This window comes from Carassius carassius, chromosome 15 (assembly GCF_963082965.1).
Source record: "Carassius carassius chromosome 15, fCarCar2.1, whole genome shotgun sequence".
NCBI lineage: Eukaryota > Metazoa > Chordata > Actinopteri > Cypriniformes > Cyprinidae > Carassius > Carassius carassius.
In genome coordinates this window covers 15541210-15569086 of record NC_081769.1, presented here as the reverse complement: position 1 = coordinate 15569086, position 27877 = coordinate 15541210, and the positions used below count along the sequence as shown (strand labels likewise).

Genomic DNA, 27877 nt, shown 5'->3' with positions numbered 1-27877 from the left:
GTATTAAAATTAATAAAATCTTAATCGGCTATTTTTTGTCTTTTGGAAGCTGCATTCAACTTGACTCCCCTCTGTTATAGGCCACACACGTACAACAAACTAATGTCACAGTGGTATCGTGTACTGTAATCGAATGTAGCCCAAGTTATTACCTTTTGAACAGTAGACAGCACACGCGGTGTTCATCTAATAAGGATCTCCATCGCTAGCAAATAATAGCCTTTGCAGATTTCAATTCAGTGCAGTTCCAGCCACGTTTTCAACGCTCTTTCTGTTCTTAAACGTTACAACTCTGAGTGAACCGCTTCAGAGATGCTCAGCGCGTGCGGCAGGGAACTGAACGACTCATTCAAACTGATTCATGAACCAATTCACTCATTTGCCAATTGGTTTGATCGAGCCTTTGAACAAAATTGACTCAAAAGAATGAATCATTCGCGAATGGGCATCGCTCATTGCCCAGAGAAAAGTAGACGGCGCGTTTGGAATAAACTGAAGCATTTATAACATTTATTGCATTAAGATAAAGTAACGAGAGGAGCGTCGCCCACAGTAACGAAGTAAAAGTACAGATTTTTCCCCAAAAATTTACTCAAGTAAGAGTATAAAGTACCCATCTTTAAATATACTCCGAAAAGTATTAGTTACCCCAAAAAATTACTCAAGTAAATGTAACGAAGTAAATGTAACTCGTTACTACCCACCTCTGCTTTTTCTCTAGTAACTTTATTTTATGAAACTCTTTCATTTACTATTTTGGTCTGGCTAGGTCTTGCTCTTACCTACATCCTGGAGAACAGCTTCAAACCCGAGTCTGGGGCACGTAGCGATGTTCCCAAAATTGGAATTCTGATAACCGACGGCAAATCCCAGGATGATGTTATCCCACCTGCTCAGACCCTGAGAAGTGCTGGAGTGGAGTTATTTGCCATTGGTATTTGAAAAATCCTCATGCATTTATTTTTTGTGTGTTCATCGAATTTAATGGATGCAGTATGTAAACAAAATGTCCATCCAGTGTTAAATAAACATCCTCAGGGCTGATTTAGACATGTTGCAGAGCTTTTCAGAAGTAATTTATGAATTTTTTCATTAATACGTATTTACAAAATCTGCCAAAAGATTGCAGACTGTCAACACTGAAGTTTTATCAACACAAGCTATTTATTTGAGGTATTCCAGAAAGCTGCGTGAATATGTGTGGTTGTGTGTAGGTGTGAAGAATGCTGATGAGAACGAGCTGAAGGCCATCGCCTCTGAACCAGAGGAAACACACGTTTATAATGTGGCAGACTTCAGCATCATGAGCACTATTGTAGAAGGTTTGACCAAAAAGATGTGTGACGGAGTGGAACAACAAGACAAAGATATTAAACGTGAGTGTTTTAATAGTTTGCTATTTAAACGTAGATACAGTATCTGATGTCTGATCTAAAGCCTCATGATTCCCTCATGATTGACAGGAGATTCTTCCACTGAAGAGACTGCATCTCCACCCCAGGACTTGGTCACTTCTGAGGTGACCACACACAGTTTCCGTGTCTCTTGGACTCATGCGTCTGGCAGTGTGGAAAAATATCGGGTTGTTTACCAACCAATTGGAGCAGATATTCTGGAAGAGGTGACCAATGCTCTATTGCAGCTTTCAAATATGCTACTCCGCTGTTAGCAATGCCACAAAATATCCTTCCACCTTGAAGGGATAGTTTACCAAAAAATACATTTCTGCTATCACTTCCTTACCTTTATGTCATTCCAAACCTGTATAAAATTCTTTCTTCTGTAGAACACAAAAGACCCATATAATGAAAGTCTACGAGGTTCAGAACAACATTTAACCCCATCGACTTTTATTGTATGGTCAAAAAACAACCTTCTGTTGTGTTCCCCAGATCAAATAAACAAGTACAAGTTTGGAACAACATGAGGTTCAAGAAAAGAATGCATTTTAGAAGATAGATGACTTTTTGTAATCTATCGTCAACTGATGTTCTCCAGATGTTCAACATCAGTCATTTTTGCGCTTTCTGTCTTAAAAATAAACCACAATTTGTTTGATATTATGTTATCAAGCGGAATGACAGTATTGCATTTTTAACTGTGGCTTAAATGTCAAAATACTTTTCAGTGGCTCTTTTATCTTTTGTTCTATTTCCATTTTTGTGATGGGTGTCAGCACAATACTATAAATATTATGTGCTGCACTTCGCCACATTATTAGTTTTGTGGCCCTATTTTTCATAACCATTCTGCAAACTGCTGTGCTAGGCATCACAAACCACTGTTGTCTTGCTGTACAGATTGTGGTGGGCGGCACGGAGAATTCAGTCGTCCTGCAGAATTTGAACTCTCTGACTGAATACGAGATTGCTGTGTTTGCTGTGTACCGCAGCGCAGCGAGTGGCGCTCTGAGAGGCAGCGAGATCACACGTGAGTCATATTCTAAACTTGCCACAACCAACCTTGACTACAAAACACTTCAAACACGATTTCACTGTAGAACAGTCATTACCCACAAACCACATGCCTATTTCTTTTTCCTAAATGCCCTTTTCTCTAATTCTATCATCACCTTCTAATACAGCATGTTTATTTCCTAACCACTACTTTTGAGCAGACGTGTGTCAGTCAACTCAAGAACACAGATCTGACTTCTAAAATGTTTAGTGTTTGATTAAGATGTTTAAAGTCTTTGGTTTGTGATAGAAGATTGTCGTAAAGACTGTTCATGTGTGCTCGTTCCAGAATGAAAACATTTTCTGCTTCCCTTCACACTCCATCAAAGTCACACTCTTCCCAGAATCCAACTCAGAACACACTTCTGATCTTTGCTAATCTTTTACACGCACATCTAAAACTGGAAAATACTCAAGACACAAAAACAAATAGTTTAATCAGTATTTTCCCCCCCAGTAAAGCAAAATTTAAATGAGAAGCGAAATTGTGTTAGATATTATAAGGTGTTTTCTAAAATAAAATTTGGATTTAAAATAGACTAAATAGAATGTAATGAATTAAAATAAATTATTTTTCCATTTCTTAAATAAAATTAAAAATATTCTTAAAAAAGATATTAAAATGTAACTTTAAGTGTAATTCAAAATGCATTTTATATATATATATATATATATACTGTTATTTTAGTCCAAATTTATTATACTACTTAAATAACAATGAAGATAAAATTAACTAAACATTGAATTAAGAATAAATTAAATCAACTGAGCTACATGTCAGCGAGCTGCCCACAAGGCCATTTGGCACTGACATTTTCAGTATTTTTACTGTAAAATAAGACAAAAATATGGATTTATAAAATGACTACAGTGTACGCATTCACACACATGCAAACACACACGAAAAACAGACCGTCTGTCTATGTTAAATATGGATGTCTGATTTGTATGTATGTGTGTATCTCAGTTGCTCTACCCACAGTGAGTGATCTCGAGGTGTACGATGTGACAGACAACAGCATGAGAGCCCGCTGGAGGGATGCAGAAGGGGCTTCTGGGTACATGATCCTTTACGCTCCACTGAGCAGTGAGAATACAGATGAAAGAGAGGTGAGGCTGCAAATTGTCTTTGTGAGTGTGCCTGTCTGTGTTTGAGAAAACGTAAAGCCCGCGCCAGCATGATGACACTTCTCCCAAAATAGTAGCTTTGCCGTTTCACTCTTTTCATGGGAGCTGTAAAAGAAGAATAACATTCATCACATTTGAGTTCCCTTGGTTGCACTTTGATCTGTGTTTCAGCAGCCTTTATGCTGCTCTAAAGGTGTTGCTGTTGTTTTTGGGATACAGCTAAAGGTGGACGAGTCGGTGACTGATGTGGGACTGACTGGAATGATTCCTGACACAGAGTACACCGTTACGGTCTATGCCTTGTTCAGAGAGGAGGCCAGTGATCCTGTTACTGTTCAGGAGACCACCAGTGAGTGTCCAAGCCAGTCTGTTTTAAATTTAAACATGCAATCAGTTTTCTTTCTATTTATGTTTTATGGTTCTATTTTGAATTCTGCAACACAGAATAATTAATAAACTATTAATTATTAATTAATAATTAATAAACACTAAAATGTGTTTAAAGGTGCTCCAAGTAATAGGGCTGGGTGGTATAGAAAATATTTCAGTATTTTCAGTCTTTTAATAATAATCAGTATGTGTGTATTTGTTTTGAAATGGCTTATGAGATCAAACATGATTTCATCAAAACAGTCATAGTAGCTGATTATATAAAAAATGTTGAATTTAAAGAGAAAACTTCTGTGAAGACAATCTGATTAAAGTTAATGAATTACACTGCAGTTAAAAAGTAACTAAAAGGTCACAATAAACACAAACAAAAAATACAAGTTCAAGGTACAATAAAAACAGTATTATTACAATTTAAAATAACTAAGTATTTAAAAAGAAAAAAATATAATAAAAAAGTAAAAGTATTATTATATTAAATAATAGTATGATATAATAATATAATAATAATATATATTTATACTGTATATATTAGGGGTGTAACGATACGCGTATTCGTATTGAACCGTTCGGTACGAGGCTTTCGGTTCGGTACGCGGTACGCATTATGGACCGAACGGTTCGTTGGGCTAATTAATTATATTTGGAAAATAAAAAAAAATTGTGAAATATAATGATATGCGTTCAACAAGGTAGCCCAATAACCCAAACGACGTAACAGGCAACGCCCCTGACACCCCCGAAGAAGAAAAAAACACCAACTTATATGTTTATGTTAGGCTACTCAGTCAGGCGCTCGCTCACTCAGTAATACACGCTGAAGGCTCGTTGCAAAATGGCCAATACGTTTAACAGACCGGAAATAGATGATCCTCCAATAACCAACAGGTCTGGTGTTTGGGTGAACTTTGGATAGTATTTTCACACAGGACGCGGTATGCGCGGCGCTGCGCTATAAAACCCATTCATCTCAATGGCTTGCTGTGTCATGGAGACATATCTCCATTCAAGGAACAACAGACTATGATAGAGCTACCGCTAAAAGTTTTTAAAACTCCGCCTACGCCATAGCGCAGCGCAGCGCAGCGCAAATCGCGTTGTATCTGAAGGGCAACGCTGAACCCAGCGGCAAGCGCCGCGCATACCGCGTCCTGTCTGAAAGGCCCATACTCTGTAGTGGAAAACGTAGGTTTTAAGAACATGCTTAATGTAATTGAGCCCAGTTACAATATTCCTTCACGAGCCCATTTCAGACAGACCGTAATTCCTGCTTTGTTCCAAAAAACATAAGCCCTATAGAGGACCAATTGAGTAAAAACACACTCAATATAAAGAGTTATAGAGTTCCATATAAAAAGTTACATCTTTGTATTTGTTCATAACTACTACAATAATGTAACATTTTCATTTTTTTATAAGGAGCTGTTTTTGTTTTATAGAGTATGCTGCTAAGAAAACACTATAGAAGATGGGTAAAGAATAGCTCCCTCATTGTTCAATGTAAAAAAAAAAAAAACATACTTTGTTAGTTTTAATAAATAAAACATTTTTTAAAAATCAAGGAAATTTATCTGCCAATTTTTTCTTTTTGCTGTATCTAAAACGTACCGAAGCGTACCGAACCGAACCGTGACACCAGTGTATTGTATCGAACCGAACCATGAATTTTGTCAACCGTTACACCCCTAGTATATATATATATATTTATATATTTATTTTAAATGATGGCAAAGTCATTACTCCAGTCTTGAGAAATCCTTTTAATATGTCGATCTGATTAAACAGTTTTTTTTATTATTATAATTTGATCAATTGAAAGTTCCAAAGAACAACATTTATTAGCATTTCTTATCACTTTTGATCAGTTTTAATACATCCTTACTGAATAAAAGTATAATTAAAGAATGAAATCGTACTAAATCCTACTGTATATACTTTTATATATGAAAAAGCAACAGTGAATTAAAACTGGCAGTTTGAACTGATTCATTAAAATGAACAAGTTTAACCAAAGCTTTTACCTGTACATCTCATTCTCTTGAGTTGCAAGACAAGGGCAGAACGTGTTTTTAGGAAAATTAATAATCAGTTAAAAAGCGCATCAAAATCATTGTGACTTTAATGTTGTAACAATGTCACTTAAATTTCAGTGTGTGTCAGTGATTGATCATTAGTCCTTGTCTTCCTGCAGTGTCCCTGAGACCTCCACGTAACCTGCGGGTCACTGAAGTTGACCACAGCTCTGTGCGGCTCAACTGGGACGCAGTGTCCAGAAAGGTTAAGGGCTACCGTGTCGTGTATATGAAGACAGATGGTGTTCAGACCAGTCAGGTGATCACTACAGCACAACCTACAATACATGACAAGCACTCGAACATGCTCTCATTCACTCTCACACTCAGCTAATCAGATCAAAATCTCACGATATTATAATATCGCGATATGAAGTCCACAATATGGTATTTATTGCGATATTACATTTTTTTTGTATGTTTTAAAGTTATATTCTCCTATCTAATGCACTTTAAGAGTGCATTAAGAGCTTTTATTAATAGTCCCAACCCATGTTTTTAACAAAGAAAACTTAAGTCAGAAAAAGTCTGAACTTTAAAGGGGACTCAGCCCTCTTTTTATTTGTGATGTACTGTCTCAGTCTAAATTACATTCACACTGCTGTTTTAGGAAGCCAAATCAATTAGATTATAATAACAGCAATAACATTAATAGCCATATATTGTTAAACAATTGCACTGTAAAAGAAATGAAATTAATATTTCATAAATATATTATTTTTGCTTTACACTAAAATAGGGAAAATACAAAACTTTTTTCTAATTTCTACACTTGAAAGAGATATTTTGAATTTGGACTGCATTTAAGCCGCTTGTTGTCAGCAATTCATATTGCATTTTTAAGCTTTTATTTGGACGGAAACAGCAGTAGAGCTTTTATTTTGAAGGAACATGTTTACAAAAACGACAAATCTAGTGAAATGCTGTAATCATCTGTGTCAAAAAGAAAGCATAACTGGTGGCTTTTGCATTCCCAAATGTGCGTTAGACTCACAGCACGTGAAATAAATGAGTTCAATGCATTCATTAAGTGTGAATGGAGATGTTCTGAGGGCAGAAAACAATGTGTGCACTTCACTTTGAAACTCACAGCGCAAACTTGATGAAGGGATTAAGCCATATTGTGCTTTTGGTTTAGTTCGTTTGACAGACTCTGCGCCAAAGCCAAATGGCCCAAAACACAATTTAAAGACCTTTTATTTTAAAATACGTTTAAATATATTTTGAAACTACACTTTTTGTGTAGTGTTATCATTTTATTTCATCATGTGACCATCGAGACAGTTTTGCTCCCTGCATTATATTTGCTGAATTTGCTGTGAATTTGCTATATTTGCTGTGTCATTATTATTTGTTTCTGTGCAGGTGGATTTGGTTCCAGTCACCAATGTGTACCTGAAGAACCTGTCACCCTTAACAGAGTACAGCGTGGAAGTTTTTGCTCTTTACGATGCTGGCCAATCAGAGGCGCTGAGTGGTAGATTCAATACAAGTAAGACAGTTTGATCCCTGCCAATGTTCTGCTTAAAATGTTTAAATGGGTGAATTCAGTAATTCTGTTTTTTTAAGGATGCCAGCATATGCTGGGCGGTAGGTGTGGATTTATGCAAATTCTTTTTCCAAGCCCAAAAGAGACAGGGCCCATTGGTATTCATTATCATGAGCTCGGAAAAAACAAATCTCATATACTTGCAGCAGTGCTGATTTAACATGTACATGTGTGTGCATATTTTGTCGTATTTTCCTCCTCCAAAAGAACTGACAATATTCGCCGCACACAGAGTCTGCAATTTACTCCAGCTGGAAAGCAGAAATGGATGCTTTCTCTGTTCTTGACAAAGCATCACTTTCTAGGCAGGCTGTTACCTTCAGTAATCATTGATTGGCTGCTGTAATCTGTAATAGATCTGAGCCTTCATTTCCTGAGATTCATTTGTTCCGTGGGTGTCCTGACATTGTCGTTGCAGTAATCAGGTTACATGGAGAAATTTCTAGGGAATGCGTTTGAATTTAAAATTGATTGTTATGGTAAATGCCGGTCGCTCTGTGGAAATGAGAAATTCAGGAATTCATTCACCGAATGAAAATTAAAAGATTAGTTCACCAAAAAATGATCATTTACTTGACTTAATGTCATGTCAAAGCCTTTCAAAGACTTTCATCTGTGGAACACAAAAGGAGCACACCACTTTTCATGTGTATCTATCTTGTTGCAAGGATGTTTACATATTTTACTGGAACACAAAACAAAAGGAAGTTATTCATATTAATTGCAGTTAACCACTGTTTTAGTTTGTAAGTAAACAATTCTGAACATAATTGTCAATAAAAAAAAGTAGTTTATTAAAACTTATATTGCTTGACCGTGTTTGATTTGATCTCATTCAGAGCTTGTGCCAGCTCCATTCAGACTGATGACATCAGAGGTGACATCAGAGAGTTTCCGGGTCAGCTGGTCACATCCTGCCAGAGATGTAGTGCTCTATAAGATGGCCTGGTCACCCACTGAAGGAGGACAAGAGATGGAGGTCAGTCAATTACAATAAAAAGAGTATGCAGTAGTCTAGCTCTGCTGATTGAAAAGCATCAGTGAAGAGCAGAAATCTTATGCAGTTTTACAGTTCGTCAATCTAAAATGGTAACTGTGCATTAAAAGCTGTCAACCATGTCAGTATGCAAATTAGCATTTGAACTTCTTTGCACAGTGCTTTTTTTATTTTAGTCGTGCATGCGCACCTGCGTACCGCTTATGTGCACCTCTGATAATAAGTAAGTGTTTCATGCTTATAAGACCTCTTAAAAATGAAATACATATATAAATAATTTGATCACTGGCAAAATATTACTATAATATAATGAAATATATTTTATGTGGCTTACAGAAGCATTTTGTCTGTTAGTGGAGACAAATGTTTTTTGGCAGTAGGATGGTGGAGTCATGCCATCTTCCAGCAGGAGCATGTGCTAACCAGCCAAACCCTGAACCCTTTGCATTGTGATTTACTTGTTGTTTTAAACATCCTTTTCTAGATGTTAGTTCCAACAAACTATATATGTTGGAAAAGAGAAAATGAAATATGAATTTTATGAGGTCCTTGAAAATGATTAATGAATCAATCAATACTTTCTCCTAACTCGGAGCCTGGGGCCAACTGTAATTCACTATTAGAAATGACCAGTCACTGGCACTCACAAACACCAAAACAACCAACAGCATACTGAACACGTCCTGGCACCGCTATCGCTGCCACGCGTGACCACAGACACAAGCATGTGTGTCTGTGTGTGACGGAGAAAGTTTTTATTACTGGCCAGGAGTCAGTGCAGCTGTTTTTTATAGATAGCAACGCAGGTCGATATGTTTACCAAGAGCCACCAGAGCAGAAATTAATAAAATGCTGTGAGGCAGACTGGAATTTGTCCGAAGCTTCATGTCCCAGAGCAGAGGAATCAGCCCAGAAACACAGGGGTTTGCTGGGATGGCCCAGAGCTGACTGAGATCCAAAGCTCTCCTGATAGTAGGCTTGCTCTTTAATGCATGTTCTTGTTGTTGGCATGGCTTAGATTCTCTGCTGAGCAGCCACCAACATTTATACCAGACAAAACACAATGCTTTGTCTGTATACTGTTGAAGCTACTATGACTTTTTTCTGGAAAATGGACAGAAAATTCAGTTGACTTATGTTCTGCACAATGACGCACACAAATCTGAGTAAAAATCCAATCATCTGTCAGTGATCTAATGCAGGGATTCTCAAATCTGGAGTTTAGCTCCAACCCTGGTCAAACTCACCTACCTATGATTTTCTAGTGTTCCTGAAGATTGGTTAGCATGCACAGATGTGTTTGATTAGGGTTAGAGCTCAACTCTAAAGGAAAGTGGATCTCGCGAGCCAGATTTGAGGATCTCTGATCTAATGGTACAACCATAATAAGACTGTAGTTTACGACATACAGAATCATAAGAAAATAATTTGTCAGTATACATCTTAGCATCCTCTCGATGATGACTGTGGTCAGCCTCTTCATCAGAGCCATCACTCTTGGATCTTGGCTGAAATAGATGTGGTCTTGCTGCAGAATTGGACTGTCCATTTTCTTCATCATCACCCTCCGACACTTTACAATATAATAAATCTTTATAATTGACTGTGAAGTATTTTCTTTGCTGTCAAATGTCTGTAACATAATCTACAGGCTATTTGGTGTTCTCCCATGCATTTCAAAATATTTTATTTTAATTAACTCTCAAACCGCTAGTTGATGATTACCAGACAGGAGGTTTAACCAGACTAAATCAGCCGTACCTTCTCTCAGCACTGTTGAAATGTTGTTATTGTTCTGGTTTATACTGTAACTGGGTGCTTTTGTGTTTGTGTGTTGTGTAGATTATGCTGAATGGTGCTGAGGACTCATATGTGATTCAAGACCTGAGTCCTTTTACAGAGTATAAGGTGTCACTCTCAGCCATCTATAAAGACAAAATGGAGAGCAGCCCTGTGGTTGTGCTTGAGAAAACATGTAAGACATGAAATACTGTTTTTTAAATGTTTAACACCAACCAGATAATTAACATTATTTCAAACGGATTAATATAATTTTTGTTTTGCTTTGCTTTGCTTTGCTTTGTTTTTTGTTTGTTTTTTACCATAATCGCTTTTCTTGTTTGTTTTTGTCATTTGTTATTGTTTTGTTTTTTGTTATTATTATTTTACTTTGCTTTGCTTTTTTGTTTTGCATTTATATTTTTGCTTCGCTGTTTTTGTTCTTTGCTTTGGTTTTGTTTTGCGTCGTCTTTTTTTTGCTATACTTTTTTTTTGTCATTTGTTATCTATTTGTATTTTTGTTGTTCTTTATTGTTTTTTTTCCCTTTGCTTTTTGATTTACTTCATTTTGCTTTGATTTGCTTTGTTGTTTTTGTACTTTGCTTTGATTTTTTTGTTTTGTTTTTTATTTCAGTGGGCTGGACCACAGAAGCTCCCACCACTTTTCCCTCAACTACAGCATGTAAGACAAATATAACTTTATCCTACTGTTACTTGAACATTGGATGGGTGGATAGATGAATAGATCAAAACCCCAGAATGTATTATGTCTAAGTTGATCTGTACTATCTAGTTGTTCGTCTGGGAGTGAGTAACCAGTGGGTGGATGAGGAGACACCTTTCAGTTTGCAAGTGAACTGGGAGGTGCTGGACTCAGACGTGGAGCAGTACAAAGTGATATATGTCAGTGCAGACCGCAGAGAAGAGACAGTAAGTAAACATAACCTCAGCACACAAACATTCATAACAAATGTTAATATAACAACACAAGAGTGAGCTCGCTTTTGGTCATCATCATCTTCCTCCTGATAACATCATACTGTCTTCTCGAACAGTTTAGCTGCACTCTCCTCTCCGAATCTGAGTACATAAAGAGGGCAACATACACTTGTCTTATTTGTGTCCCAGCGAGGCTGTTATTTCAAAAAGCTACCTATATTGCTCTTGTGCTATACAAATATAACAGAAAAATGTATTACCTCTGAGCTATAATATTGCAGGCTTATCATATTCCTTCGGATAAGTAGAGTTGAATGATGCAGCTCTGCTGCTTGTGTTATCTATTGCAAGGACATGTCTTGTTCAAAGTGACCTTTTTAAATGCATGCACTGGAAGTCCCTTTGTCACATTCCTGTGGTGCATAATCATATGGCAAGGAATTGCAGGAGTGAATTAAAACATGGCTGTTCTTCTGATGCGGGATTCTGCTGTTTTGTGGCATTTGGCTGACTTTGCTGCAACCTTGGTCTGGCACGGTTAAGTTCTTTCGTGGCGTAGAGTTTCATTCAAACTCTGGTGACTTGTTGCCCCTAACTGTACAGAATATCGACCTCTCCTGGGATGTAATTCTCCTGAAGAATCATTGGGGGTCAAGGTATAAAGGAGATGGATAAAGGAGATGGGACTGGGAAAAGGAAATTCCATTATCTTTTCAAGTGCCATTTAGGTCACTGAGCAAAATGTGAGAAGCAGAGAGAGAACATCTGAGAGGGATAGGAAAGGAGTGCACACCTCATTTGAGGGAAAGTTCCAGTAAAGTTTAAAAAGAGAGACAATCTCTTGCATTCAGGTTTCAGCACCACGGATTGGTGGATAGCTCCGCTAATGAGAGCCATTCTGCAGGACGCTGCAAAGCAAAAACAAGAGGGTCTAAAACAGAAGGTGGTCAAACAGTACCTTCTTGACCATGGACTACCACATCCTGAATGATCAAAGGAAGCTAAAATGAAACATGATTTTCTGCACATACTACCGTTCAAAAGCTTTGGGTCTATACGATTAAAAAAAAAGTTATTATTTTTATTCGATAAAGAAGAAATAGATCAAATTATTGAAATAGAAAATAATAGAATAAAATAGTTATTTTGAATTGTAATATTTCACAATATAGTTGTTTTTTATGTACATAAATTCATCCTTGCTGAACAAAAGAGACTTTCCTTTCAAAACAATACAAATATTACGAACCACAAACTTTTGAACAGTAGTGTGTTTAGTGTAGTGTTTCAGTTTTATGTGTAAGACTGTATTAATAAGGGGAACAGGTGCACTGAGTACACTTTAAAAATATGTTTTGCAGTCTTCTGTGATAACTAATGTTTTTATTCCGGAGTTATACATTTATTTAATGCTTATGCATTATATAATAGAAATAATTACTTTTAATATGCAGACATCCAATAATTTAATATTCAAAATTATATTTAAAATGCGAAAGGATGATATTGTCAATTCAGAACCTTTAATTCTTTCAATAACCTCTTAATCTTTGCATGGGTAACATTCACAAAATGACTTATTTCCATTTGTCTTATTTGTAGTCTGTTCATTGATAGTACTCTCACACAGAGGAAGCCACTCCACATAATGCAACCCAACGTTTCATTATCAACAAGCAATGGACTGCCATGATTTTGTGTGTGTGTGTGTGTGTGTGTGTGTGTGTGTGTGATTAATGGTGTGTCTGTGGTGAATGACTGCAGTGATTGGATGCTGGCTACAGAGCTGAGTGCTGGCTTTCTTGATTTTCATCCAGCTCCCTAAAGTTCAGTACAGATTTCTAGTCTTTTGGCTTATACTCAGAATAGCTTTTATGAGAGCTGATCAAACATTCAAAATATTTGAAATTGTTTCGCTATATTGGCATTTTCTTTATCCCAATCCCTCCTTACATTACCAGTTATCGCTCTCCTCCTCTTACATACCATGTAAGTGCACCCCATGAAAAATGTTATCCTGTATAATAATGCTTTAGTGGAAAAAGTTATTACGTATCACGTATCACTTTCATGTATCACTACTGTACGTCAAGTGTTTAATATTACAACAAGGTGCACCAGAGCTGCCTGAGCCGCTCAGAAGAAAAGATGTTGTGGTGTATGAGTCTGAATAATAGATTTAAAGCCATTTCCTAACTTTTTACAATCCATCATTCCACTGTATGTATAATAATGCTGCAGGAAATGCTTGAATTTGCTTCAGAAAGTCAACCATTTAAAAAGGGCTGTACAAATATAGTCTATATGGCGGGTCAGCAAAGACGAATCCTCTGCTCTCCAAAAAAAGAACTGAAGTTTGCCAACCGATTCTTACATGAAGAACTTCTAGACAAATGAGTCAAAGGACAGATTTATGCATTTCAGAATGAGAAACTCATACTCACAAGCACAGTAGTGGGAGTGTTGTGGTTCGAGGGTTTTTGCAGTTTTGGAGTTGCAAATAATTTCATAAAACAAACCATGAGTTCTACATTATACCGAAAAGTGCGTGATGGATAATTATAAGAAACACCAACAAGTAATTATTCCTGCCAAGGGGGACATATGTACTTATTTCGGATTTAGACATTTATGCACACATTTATAGTTGACATTTATACTACAGTTCAAAAGTTTGGGGTCAGATGATTTTAATGCTTTTGAAAGAAATTTCTTATGCTTACTAAGGTTGCAGTTATTTGATAAAAAATACAGTAAAACAGTAATATTGTGAAATGTTATTACAATTGTATTAAACCGTTTTATTTTAATTGTTTTCAAATGTAATTTATTTCCGTGATGGCAAAGCTAAATCTTCAGCAAATATTACTCCAGTATTCAGTGTCACATGATCCTTCAGAAATCAATTTAACATGATGATTTGGTGCTCAAGAAACATTTCCTTATTATAAATGTTAAAACAATTGCTAATATTTACTTTTCTTCATTATCAAATGTTGAAAACGATTGCTAGTATTTGCTAACGTTTATTTGACTGCTTAATATATATATATATATATATATATATATATATATATATATATATATATATATATATATATATTTAAATATATATAAATATATATTTTTTGTGTGGAAAAAACTATTTGTCTTTGATGAATAGAAAAACACAGCATTTATTTAAAATATAACTCTTTCGTAAACCTGTAAAAGTTGCTACTGTCATCAGTTTAGTGCATCCTCGCTGAACAAAATACAATATACATTTCTTTAAAAAAAAAAACATTATTGCATGTTGGACAAAAATTTTATTAAATTTTTTGTTGAATTATACCACTTGCTCTAATCGATACTGTCCAAATGAAGTTCCAGTATCCGTATGGCCACATATATTGAAAGAAGAGACAAAGCTTACTGGGATATACTTACTTTATCACAGCTCTGTATGTACACACATGTTTTTATACTGTATGATGATGGCTCATCCCATTAACTTCTATTATTATTAAATTAATCTAAATAAAATGATTATATACCAACCCTAATACTAATCATTCACCATTTCTGCATCATGTTTGTAAACTGTTTACTTCTGATATCCTCATACATAGTGAACCTCAAGGACATTTGGTCCTCAGAAGGGAGAGCAAAACGCACCCACAGGCACACCGTGCTTTGTCTGGTATCGAATATTCTGCTCTTCTCCAGGTGTTAGTCTCGGGAAACAGAAGAAGCGTGATCCTGCAACCTCTCCTCTCAGACACAAGGTACAAGATCACAGTGACCCCTATCTATGCAGATGGAGGGTCCACAGCTTTGTCTAAGGTCTCTACCGGCAAAACACGTGAGTATGAATGAACAAATGCTGCTGGTGCCACAATAAATCAAATACATTATGTGTACTTCTTTCAAAACAGATGCAGTTATGCTAATCACATACTATGGCATAATTATATAGTTATTGATTCGAGTTGTGTCCTAGCTCCCTTCATTTTAGAAATCATAAAATTAACACTTCATAAACACACAACTCTGCTCAGCTAATCTGAAACATTAAAAACGTCAACAACTCCACATTTACTAAATGTTTAGCATGTTCTCATGCAGCATTAGAAATATTTAGTGTGTAGTTATGCAGAACGACCTGGGTTCAATTCCCAGGTTGGAATAAATGAATTTGTAATCCTGTTTTAATAAATCAAGTAAAAAATGCAGCACAGTGCCATTCATTGTTTTAACAGGAGCGTGATCTCATTTAGTTCTATGTAATAGATATATAATTAATTTTGACCTTAAAGCAGTGATGAATTTGAGGCAGATTCACTTCTAATCTGACTAATCACATGTAAAAAAACATACCTGCTTTTTATCTTTTTTAAGATCAATGAATCAGAATGTAACCAACATCTTTTGACCCTTAATTCTAAATCTGCATAGTATTATTGTTCAGCTCTTACTAATTTCCCGTTTGTCTTGATGATATGAATGGCATGGCTGATTGTTTTATGTACCAGATATAGTGTGAATGAGCTGAAAATAGATCCTCTTACATCACAGCACTGAGATGCAGTTTATCATTACTGCATTCTGGAGCTGAATGGTCAGTCAATGAAACACATTCTTTCCAGTAGGTTAAATAATATTGATTTTATCTATAAATAAGCATAATAAATCTTATGCACTCCAGCCCTGCTACTCTGATGGTATTGATTATCTACAACTTTCTCTCATTGATCACCTTCAAATTATAGCCCAGTGTCTGATTAGAGATGCTACTGTCACCTCACACTGATCTTGAGATCAGGTGGCTGCTAGACTTTTACATTGTTACAAAACATACATTTCAAAATAATTATTATTTTGGACATCAGAGAATTCTGAAAAAAGTATCAGTATGACACACAAAAATATTAAGCAGCACAACTTTTTTTAATAAAAAATATATATGATAACAAATATATATATATATTTCTTGAGCACCAAAGCATGACTTTAGAATGAATGACAGGAATAATCACTGCTGAAAATTCAGCTTTGCCATCAAAGGAAGAAATTACTAATTATTAATTAATGATTTAAATTTGAACAATATATTATAATAATAAACAATATTTTAAATTGTAAGAATATTTCAAAATATTATTGTTTTTACCGTATCTTTTATCAAATAAATGCAACCTTAGTGAGCACAGGAGACTTTTAAAAACATTAAGAAACATTACTGACCTCAAACTTTTGAATCTTGTTTTTTTGTTTGATGATAATTTATTAATTATTTATTAGTAATCCATTTGTTTATTTATTTATTTTTTATACCTGAACATTTATATGTTATAGCATGTTGTACTGTACAATTCAAAGTTTTCATAAAGTTCAAGTGGCCTTAAACTGATATTACTTGACCACATTGCAAATACTAATCATAGTCCCTCTTCTGATTGGTTAGTGCCACTCTCTGGACCCAGTAACCTCAGAGTCTCTGATGAATGGTATAATCACTTCCGCATCAGCTGGGACGGCCCTCAGTTCCCCACTTTAGGTTACAGAGTCATCTATCAGCCCATTTCTGGTATGTACACACACACACACACACACACACACACACACACACACACACACACACGCACACAGCGAGCATTCATAACAATGTTTGGTTTGGTAATGGTTTTTATACTGTACAAACTGTATTTACTATCCTATTACCCTAAACCTATCCCTCGTGCAAAACTTTTTACAATTTTAGACTTTCAAAAAACTTAACTCTGTATGATTTATAAGCTTGTTTCCTCATGGAGACCAAAAAGTGTCCCCACAAGGTCAAAATATACTGGTATTAATATGGGGACATTTGGTCCCCATAACATAGGGAATACAAGTACACACACACACACACGTATCTTAACCCTCCCCAGTCTGTCTGCTCATGTCTGCTATGGATGTCTGTACAATCCCATGTAAAGATGCTGCATAATTTAGCATTATATTCCAGACGTACACAAAGTATGCGAATAACTTTAGGAAAAAAGTCTTGAGACTCTGGAGACGTCTATAGACGGGTAGGATGAATTATTAGCAGCTTGTTGGAAAGGGCATTAACTGGAGATACTGTCTCCACGTCTGCTGCTCTGATTATGACTGTTCTTCCATCTGCAGTCTGAGATTGGACTGTAAACAGAAGCTCTAATGTGGCTGCAGCACACCAGAGGGAAAAATATCACACTCCTCTGTTTTCCACAGAAGTCCAGCTCAATAAATTCCTTTATTCCATTATATGATCTTAAACTCCCATCTGCGGTGGAGAGAAATGGCTTCTCCACCTACATTTAATGTCCTTCCAAACTGCTCCCAACAGCTGCTAATAATTCATTCACCGGTCATTTCTACTGTCCAGAGCTCATTTTCTCTGTGTCTGTGTGTGTTGTTGGGTGGATGGGTGGGGGGGTTCACTTGTTCTCATTTCGTTTCACATCTAGTTTTCCCAGGCTTTGTGATGGTTATAGTGTAATGCTATGATTGTAAGTGTCTGTGAAATCCACCCATTCTTTTCCTGCGTCTTTTTTTAGTTTAGACTGTGATGTTGATGTAGAGAGGCATCCCAGTCCTTTAGTTTGTGAGTGCCACAAAACAGTACTTTGATCTTTGGAGTTTGTTTCTATGCTGTATGAATGTTGGGGAAAAAAATCCTTTAAGGGACATAAAATCTAAAATAATTAAAATATTTTAATGTACTAAATACAATAGGCATACTTAGACATTCACAGTCCAAACTCCCATTTCAACTGGAACATTTATTTAGCTGCAAAAACAGGTTGTTTAGAATTAAAGGAATAGTTCACTGAAACAAATCATTTGTTTCATAGTAAGATCTTTCCAAAGACTCAGTTGATCCAGTTTACAATTGTTGAAGTGTAAAAAAACAACAACAGCCCTTTAAATAGTTACCTTTTATTTTTTTCACATTTACTTTTTCTGTAAGGTTGCCCTGATTGTTTTCAGCTCTTGTCTCGCTCTGTACGCAGTGTCAGGTCCGGCTCTAGAGACGTTTGTAGGGGATGATGTGAACACCCTGCTGATCCTCAATCTGTTGAGTGACACGGAGTACAGCGTTCAGGTCATCGCCTCCTACACCACCGGCTCCAGCCAACCCCTCACCGGCAAGGGCAAAACACGTGAGTCTCCGCACAAATACACATCTAAACACAATTACCCAGTACACGCATCTAACTTTGTCACACCCAGCGTGAGATCTGTACTTTACTCCCATCAGCCCACCATCATTTTACTGCACTATCACATCAGATTCATAGATGTAATTTGCCTCCTGTGTGATCGTCCTTGCTAATAGCGTTTTTGATAATATGCAGCAGCGATCGTATCGCAGTGTAAGCGGACTAGCGAGAACTCTCCCTTTTGTCTGTTAATGAAACCTGAAGGTGCTCTTTGATAGGCAGCCAGGCTACACATATATCAACATTCAGACAGACAGTCCTTTGCATATAAATTTGATATCGCCAGGTACATCGCAAAGTAATACCTGTTTTAGTGATTCTCATCAAAAAGCAAGCAGATTATGTTTTCTTAGGGAGTGCTGTGGCCATCCATCGGAGCACTGTGGTGGCACCATGGTCTTGTTTCAGACTAGTCAGATTAACAGGCATGATGCTTACAACACCTGCAACTGACAAAACATGTCTTATATCATAGAATGTAATATAAAATATCTTGTCATCTTCCTGTAACTTGCACAATCAGCTGAGGTGCAAGTTAAAGTAAGAGTGTTTATTTCAGTTATATTATTAGTGATTAAAAGTCAAATCTTTTTTATTATATTATTTAATATGTTATACAATTTAATGTCATTTTATTTGTTTTACTATATTCATTTTAAAAAGTAATTTTGTGCACAGCCTTAAAAAATATATATATTCTATTCTAATTTTGCTCAATATTCTGGCTATATTAGGCTTTAGAGCATCAACAGAGCATCAGTATTGGTATCGAACATTCTGAATATGTAAACAACAAATTCTGAACCAAAAAAGATTTTACTTTTAAGAACCCCCCCCCCCCCCCCCCACCCCCCCTTCTTGTTTTGGCATAATCAATTTAAAACATTATAATTTAGAAAAATATATAATATATTATATAAAGCATTTTACTCACATTTGTGACTAAAAAAAATATGCATAACTGTAAAATGTGTGTAAGTGTGAAAAATATATTTAGGAGTATGTGTGCAAATAAAATGTAAATTCTGAGTCCTAAAAAGTCCTAAAAAAAAGTCATAAACACCTAAAATAGTATAAAAAAAGTTTTAGTTATAGATTATCAAGGAACCAAAAAAATAGGGGTCACAATACAATCTGATGTGATTATTTAATCAAAGAAATGTGAAATAATTTAATCAAAGAAATGTGAATCATTACTCAATGTAAGTTTTAGTATCCTAGTAAAGTATATATGGCTTTTAATTTAATATTTAACATATAAATAATATAATAATTAAATAAATAAAGTTCGAAGAATATGTATTTAAATACCCTGGTGTACTTGTGTATTCAAATGAATAAAAAAAATTAAGTTTTTGTGTGCTTAAAAATTTTTCAAATTAGGAGTAAAAAATCTTCATGGGGAAAAAGTAAGTGTGAAGCCCTGAAGGACTAAATGTAAAAGTTTATCTTTTTTTTTTTCTTTCTTAGTAATGTAATTGTAGGTATTTAGTTTCAACAGTAGTCCATTACAGTGCAAATGACCCCAAATAATATTTAAATATAGTTATTATCAAGTACTATAACTATACAAGTATTTCACACGTGCACACAGTTTCCTAGAAATTAGATTAATAATGACTCAGCAGAATCTAGCTTTATTATTATAAAATTAAACCACATATAGTTCTTTTTAGAAGCTGCATTCAGAATCCATTTGGCACACAAATCTAAAGGGGCACATGCCATCTCAGTTTAAATGAGCATGATGTCTCTGCATGTCACAGATGGTATGACACCCTGATAGTGCCATTAAGCACAGACAAAATGTGCTAAAGGACATCCACTCAATCTCAGCTTCTAGCACAGGCGATTATTCCCTTCACACTCCATGTCTCTCTGAGGAAGCTCCCATATTGTTCCACCCTACATGATGACATCTGCATACCGCCTGCTCAATGGGATCCATCCATTTTTCATACGTTTCTGTTTGACCTTTGAATAATTGAATGCACAATAATGGATTTCCACCTCCTTGTATTAGTACTATCAGCCAGTGGGCCTTTTTGCATGCATATAGTTCATTAAAATTGTTTATTTAAGGAGGAAAGCTTGTCGCATACATTATTCAAAACCTTAAACGAATCACCACCACTGTGCGCCATATGGTTTGGGCACAGTCTCCGTTTTAATCGAAAACCTCCAAGTCTCAGACGCAACTGACACGATGTTCTGTTGTGTAGCGTGAATTTCAATGGACAGCTTGATTGCATAAGTAGTTGCTTTTTAGGATCTGGCTCTCATATCAAGATTTAAAGTGTACAGTGTCCCACCACATGGAAGTTTTTCAGTACAACTTTTGGCGTAGAGAATACGTGGGAGTCCGTTTGTTGTGTCATGGCCACAATTGTGTTTGTGTTCCAAATACTATGACCTCCAAAGAAGAGTATTGTTTTGTGCGACTAATGTGGACCATGTGCTGTGGCTTGGGTTTGTGTTTTGCCGACCCAAAATGTGATAATTCCAAAATAAGCCTATTCTTTGGCTTTTAAATGAGTTTTCTTTCACACAGCACATTTTGCGTGGTTTGCACAAAGAGAAGAAGGAAAATAAAGAAAGAAATGGTTAAGGCCATTTGTGGCTTTTAAGTGGAGAGCGTATTTGTTAAGAATACTGTTTGAACTTCTCGCTTTCCTCTCAGTTGTGTTTTTCTAGCCAGTCGTTTTGCCTGACTTGCAGTATTTAGAGAGTATCGCACAGAAATCTGAGGAGATCAGAAATAGGGTGCGGGTTTCCAGAGAAGTGAAGCCTACAGATTTTACACCATAACCTGCAGCACAAAGGAGCTGCTGGCTGCCTTGTGGCTCATTAGCCATTACTGTAATACATATGCTGCTTTTCATTTCAGAACATTAGACTACATTAGAGAAGCAACACTCAAGGCTTTCCTCTCACTACACACCAATGTGTACATTTCAAAGCTTTCATTTAGGTTTAGTACACCGCTGATCAAAAGTTTGGGGTCTGTTATACTGTATATTTCAATATTTTTGAAAGTAGTGTTAACAAAGCTTGATAATAATAATAATAAATGTTTTTATTTATTTATTTATTGTTAACAATGTTGAAAACAGTTGTGGTGTAATTATTATTATTCTTGTTTTTTAGGAAACTGTGATTCTTTTTTCAGGTTTTTTTTGTATGAATAGCTCAAAATAACAGCTTTTTTTGCAATATATAAATCTTTTGTAACATTGTAAATATCTTTTTAGTTACATTTTGGTCAGTTCAATGCATCTTTTCTTTAAAAAAAATTACATAAATAAATTGTAAGTTTTAAATGTCTTTACTGTCACTTTTAATACACCCTTGCTGAATAAAAGTATGAATTTCTTTAAAATAATTATAAATAAATAAACCCACTTTTGACTGGTAGTGTATGTGAGCATTTGAGAACAAATGTTTTGTGTGACTAATGTTGACCATGTGTTGTGGCTTGGGCTTGTGGTTTGCAAACCAAATATTTGTTTACTTAACTTGACATTTTGAAGAGAGATTTATATTTTATTTTGTTTATTTTAATTAAAAAAAATAAAAAATTAAAATGTATATATATATATACAGTACAGACCAAAAGTTTGGACACACCTTCTCATTCAAAGAGTTTTCTTTATTTTCATGACTATGAAAATTGTAGATTCACACTGAAGGCATCAAAACTATGAATTAACACATGTGGAATTATATATGGAATTATATACATAACAAAAAAGTGTGAAACAACTGAAAATATGTCATATTGTAGGTTCTTCAAAGTAGCCACCTTTTGCTTTGATTACTGCTTTGCACACTCTTGGCATTCTCTTGATGAGCTTCAAGAGGTACAGTAGTCACCTGAAATGGTCTTCCAACAGTCTTGAAGGAGTTCCCCGAGAGATGCTTAGCACTTGTTGGCCCTTTTGCCTTCAGTCTGCGGTCCAGCTCACCCCTAAACCATCTCGATTGGGTTCAGGTCCGGTGACTGTAGAGGCCAGGTCATCTGGCGCAGCACCCCATCACTCTCCTTCTTGGTCAAATAGCCCTTGATGCCTTCAGTGTGACCCTACACTTTTCATGGTCTTGAAAATAAAGAAAACTCTTTGAATGAGAAGGTGTATCCAAACTTTTGGTCTTTACTGTATATATATATATATATATATATATATATATATATATATATATATATATATATATATGTAAATTACTTTATAGTTACTTTTGATCAATTTAACACAGCTTTTCTTAAAAATAAATAATAATAATCTTATTGACCCCACACATTTGAATGGTAGTACAGTATATATTCACACGTGTTACATTGAAAAAATATGTTCTTAAAATAAGTTAATCAAATCAATTTAACTAAGAAGCAAACCTGCATAAGGCATTAAAAATTACATTTTAAATTAAATGCTTTCCTCCTGGTTATAGCTTAAAAGGATAGATTACCAAATATGAAATTTCCGTCATCATTTACTCACCTTCATGTTGTTCCAAACATGCATGACTTTCTTTTTTCTGCTGAACAAAAAAGAAGATATTTTGAGGAATTGTTTTTGTCCACATAATGAAAGTCAATAAGGTACAAAACAACATTGGACCCTATTAACTTTCAGTGTATGAATAATAATAAAAAAACCCCACAAAATATCTTAGTTTTGCTTTTCCACTAAATTCATCTTGCTTCTTTTTTCTCTTGCAGTGTTCCTGGGGGTGAAGAATCTCAGCACTTACAAGGTGCTCAGTAGCAGCTTGTGTGCCCAGTGGCAACCTCACCGTCACGCCAGCGTCTACAGAGTCGTCATCGAGTCTCTGCTCAGTGAGTGATACACACATCCTCACACACTCAGAACTCAAACACAGAACAAAGCCATAAGGTGGATTCCTGTTTTGCAATATTGACATAAATTTCAATTTTGTTACATTTCAGTTTCAGAGGTGATGGGATATTATGGCTCGTTTTAGCACAGACCTCTGAGCTTCTGGGCCGTTCAACAAAACTCTTTTTGTTTTTTTGTAAGCATATTGCTCTGCTGGCATGTGACATGGGTTCGATTCAAATTTATAACAGCAGAGTCAAAAGCCCTTTTCCCGTTATTGCTTTTCTTATTCCTGCCTGATACCTCACCGGCCCAGCTTATCTCACAATCCTGGAAATCTTCTGTTCCATTTCCAGCGTGTGACTGCTCAGATGCCTACCAGTTCGGTAATGCTATTAAAACCAGATCCTGCCTGAAGCCCGTGTGTGTGTGTGTGTGCGTGCGCACACGCATGTGTGTGTATAAAATATTTGAATGACAGTCATTGCAATTCTCAAAGAGCCAGAAATGTACAAGAGATTTAAGAAACTTCAGTAACTTTTCAGTTTATTTTGACAGTGAAACCCTGCAAATTTAATTCTCAAATGTTATCTGAGTTGATAATAGCTTTCAGATCCTAATCTTAAAATAATAATAACAATTATGATGCTCAAATTCCTGCTTTTCTGGCCTTGCTGATATATAATATTTTTGTTTTAAACATTTTTATTAATAATTTATTATCTATTTATTTATTTATTAATAATTACCAACAACTACCTTAAATACTTTTATCCAGCAAGGATGCATTAAATTGACCTAAATGACAGTAAATACATTAAAATGTTTCAAAAAGTCCTTTGAACTATCTGTTCATCAAAGAATACTTGCAAAAAAATAAAAATACAGTGTATCATGATTATTATAAGAATATTAAGCTGCTGCACAAATGCTTTCAACATTAATTATAAGAAGAAATGTTTCTTGAGCAGCAAATTAGCATTTGATAGCTGAAGGATCATGTGACACCGAGGACTGGAGTAAAGGCAACACAGAAATAAATTGCATGAAAAAAATAATAAAAAAGGTTTTTCCTGTATTTTTGATGACATAAATACAGCCTTGGTAAGTATACTGTAAGAGTCTTCTTTATAGGACATAAAAAATACAGACCAGTAACCTTTTTAAATGGTAGTGCAAATTCTGAATAAATTGTAAATAAATATAATTCAGATGTTAACAGGTCTAGGTAGGTGACAGAAAAATTCTAACATAGAAATTCTGTAAAACTTTTTAAAACTAAAAGTGAATGTAATAATATAATATAATATAATATAATATAATATAATATAATATAATATAATATAATATAATATAATATAATATAATATAATATAATATAATATAGTTTAAACAGTTTAAATCTGTTAAAATAGAAAGATTTTGGTAAAAACGGTAGAGAAGAAAGTTGTAATTTAGGAATAACAGAGACACTTTATTACCTTGTAGTCATGGTAAACTCAAAACTACTGCGGAAGTGTGGACTAAATGTGAATATATACAGTACGTATTTTGCAGTACTTAGATCCCTGTTGCTTTTCTCCTGGCCCTCTTCTAGTCAAATATTGTCCAAACTTTGGTAACCAGTAGGAACAGCAGATTCATCTCATGCCATCTTACTCGTTGGGAGAATTTGGCTGTGGAATTTCAGCCAGTCATATGAATCTTCAGCACCGAGTGCATGCTCATGGTGAAGCGAAGCGTTTCTGTGTGCAAATGCTAGGAAAGGGAGGGACTGTCCTGCTTGTGCCAGAGATGTGACTGGACTGAGAAGTGCAGTCTGTTGAAACAAACGCTTAAAGGAGGATAGATGTTTACTGAGCCGAGCCGGAGCACTTGCCAGCTACTTTTCCATAGAGCGCGAACGTAATAGGCAAATGTCACATCCCATTGTTTGATCAGCTCCGCAATCAAAGCATGTCTGAGCAAGGGAATAAAGTTGATCTTATTATCACATCCCAAGTTATGCAGTCCACATTATCATTGGAAAATGCAAAGAAAATGCCTCCTTTTTTGCATAATGCACTCTAGAGACATTTTCTTTCATGATCATGGTTGAAAAGAAGGTGCTTTGGGAAATATCTCATTAAAGAAAAGCGTTCCACTGTTTTTTTCTTATTTAATATTGATATAATACTGCTTCTGAACAACCCAGCCATTTCTATTCCCCATGGACGCAGCTATTTAATGGCAGACAAATTAAGATGTATGAACCAAGTCGAGCTGGATATTAATGTCTGCCATCACAAACAAAACAGAGATCGATGGATAGATATGTAGAAAAAGAAAACCAGAAAGAAAAAAAGAGAACACCTTCACATTTAGAAAGAAAATGTAGGGTTTTTTTCTCATTCAACTCATGGTTCACCCATTTCCCTGCAGTCTTCAGCCTACAGTAGCTCTGATTAAAGCGATTAAAGACCTCTCCATTGAACTCTATGGACTGAATGCAAGGTTACCCTTCCTAAGCCCAAGCATTGGTCATTTTCTCAGCTTGGGAAAATAATTACGGCTTTAAAGGTGATAAATAGCAGTTGTGCTACCTTATACCCAAGGATTTGAGTTTCACGTTTCCTAAAAGATGATTTAATCATAGTTCCTTTCATTTTAACAATCATTTTGTGAGCAACAACACATGCCTGGTAAAAATAACAACACTCCGGCAGGCTGCTGTGGTGCCACTTCTGTCATTTCCAACTTCAGGCTTTGTTTATAGCCTGAGGACTTGAATGGCGCTGTCTGATTAATAAGCACAATTGTTTGCTTGAGAAAGCTGTTGTGATTGCTTTTTATTTTCCTTTGATTGCTGCTTGAATGCCAATCTCACTGTTTTAACTTTCTCACAGACGGTCAGAAACAGGAAGTGAGGGTCGATGGCGGTGAATCCAAAGAGTGCTTCTTCAATCTTTCCCCCAACACCCAGTACAAGATCAGCGTCTACACTCTATTAATGGACACAGAGGGTTCTGTTGTCACCACCATGGCAACAACCGGTAAATACACTCTGATAACTGTAAATTTTATGCCATTATAAGACTATAGACTTCAATCAGAGTGCACATAATAATTAATTGTGAATGAAGATGAGATTGTGAAGATCTGGTTTTACTGTTGTCCATCCTTCATAACCTCATTTTTAGTTGTGGTGGATTAAATATGGCATCTGTCCCTAATAAGATTTATTGGGGTGTTCAATTAGGTCAGACACTACACCTCCCTGGGGTCTTTTAGGCACCAATAAAACACCTGAAAGGTGACTTAGTTCATTGGATTTGTGTGACAAAACAATCTTTGGATAGCAGATATGATTATTCTTTTATTTGCCACCAGTGTTATCTACAATGTGTGGAAGCCCTTTGATGCAATGGAATAAAAAAAGTTAATTTTTTTTATCACAGAATTTACAGTATATATTTTTTCTCAGACATTTTCATGTCTCACAATTTCGAGTTTGCATCTCAACATATCTATTTTTATTTCTCATAATTATGAGTTTACATCTTGCAGTTAGGATCTGTAACAGGTGTTACAATCCAGCATTTACTTTTTTTATGTTTTCTTCTTCTGTAGCAGAAATTGGCTTCCATGAGACTGACCATCAGCATTCATAAACAGAAAAATAAGATTTTGACAGCTGAAAATCTAATTGTCTGGGAAAAATACTGGAATAAAAAATAATTCATAATTAATAATTTGGTCTTGTTTTCCTAAACATCCAAAACATGAAAAAAATTGCTATTCCCATTTACAAGTCTTGTTTTACGTGCTAATCTAAATGTAACTTTTAATGAATTATTTAAAAATTTTAAGTATAAAATATTATATAAAAATGACACACACACACACAAATTATAATAAAATTATATTAAAAATAAGTAAACATGCTTACATTTGTATATTGTGTATTCAGGTTAATTGGGACATTTCTTCCTACATCTTAATGGCCTACATTTTCCCAATTTACCTGAATTCACCCAATATATAAGTATACTATGTCAAAGAATCCTGAAAGAGAAAGAAAAAAAAAATCATAGTGTATCATGGTTTATTAAGAAGCGGCACAACTGTTTACAGCACTGATATTAACAGCAACTCGACATATTTGAATGATTTCTGAAGGATCATGTGACACTGAAGATATAATAAAATATATATTAAATATATTAAAATAAAATTGTTTTTTATAATTGTAATAACATTTTAAAATATTAATTTTTTTGTTACTCTTTTTAGTTTTTGCTACATTTATCTTCATACTTTTTGTTCATATATACTATATATGACATAGATTTTTTTGACATATTTAGATATTTTTATGAAAAAACTAACTAAGAGCATATTTATGATGATTATACACTGTAAAAGCTTCAGTGTACGGGCGCTGGTCATATAATTAGAATATCATCAAAAAGTTGATTTATTTCACTAATTCCATAAAAAAAGTAACTAGTATATTATATT

At 35.2% G+C, this 27877-nt stretch overlaps 1 protein-coding gene across 1 annotated transcript in view; it reads left to right on the top strand.

Moving 5' to 3' along the window:
- col14a1a (collagen, type XIV, alpha 1a) overlaps positions 1 to 27877 on the top strand; it is a 124289-nt gene that overhangs the window by 42644 nt on the left and 53768 nt on the right. The window contains exons 8-24 of the mRNA XM_059567544.1: positions 770 to 934; positions 1215 to 1376; positions 1464 to 1621; positions 2301 to 2430; positions 3424 to 3566; positions 3804 to 3933; positions 6166 to 6305; positions 7412 to 7538; positions 8435 to 8574; positions 10435 to 10567; positions 11006 to 11053; positions 11165 to 11301; positions 15019 to 15154; positions 16757 to 16879; positions 18330 to 18479; positions 23260 to 23376; positions 26263 to 26409. Of these exons, the coding sequence (XP_059423527.1) occupies positions 770 to 934; positions 1215 to 1376; positions 1464 to 1621; positions 2301 to 2430; positions 3424 to 3566; positions 3804 to 3933; positions 6166 to 6305; positions 7412 to 7538; positions 8435 to 8574; positions 10435 to 10567; positions 11006 to 11053; positions 11165 to 11301; positions 15019 to 15154; positions 16757 to 16879; positions 18330 to 18479; positions 23260 to 23376; positions 26263 to 26409 (2286 nt within the window). The remainder of the gene's footprint in view (positions 1 to 769; positions 935 to 1214; positions 1377 to 1463; positions 1622 to 2300; positions 2431 to 3423; positions 3567 to 3803; positions 3934 to 6165; positions 6306 to 7411; positions 7539 to 8434; positions 8575 to 10434; positions 10568 to 11005; positions 11054 to 11164; positions 11302 to 15018; positions 15155 to 16756; positions 16880 to 18329; positions 18480 to 23259; positions 23377 to 26262; positions 26410 to 27877) is intronic.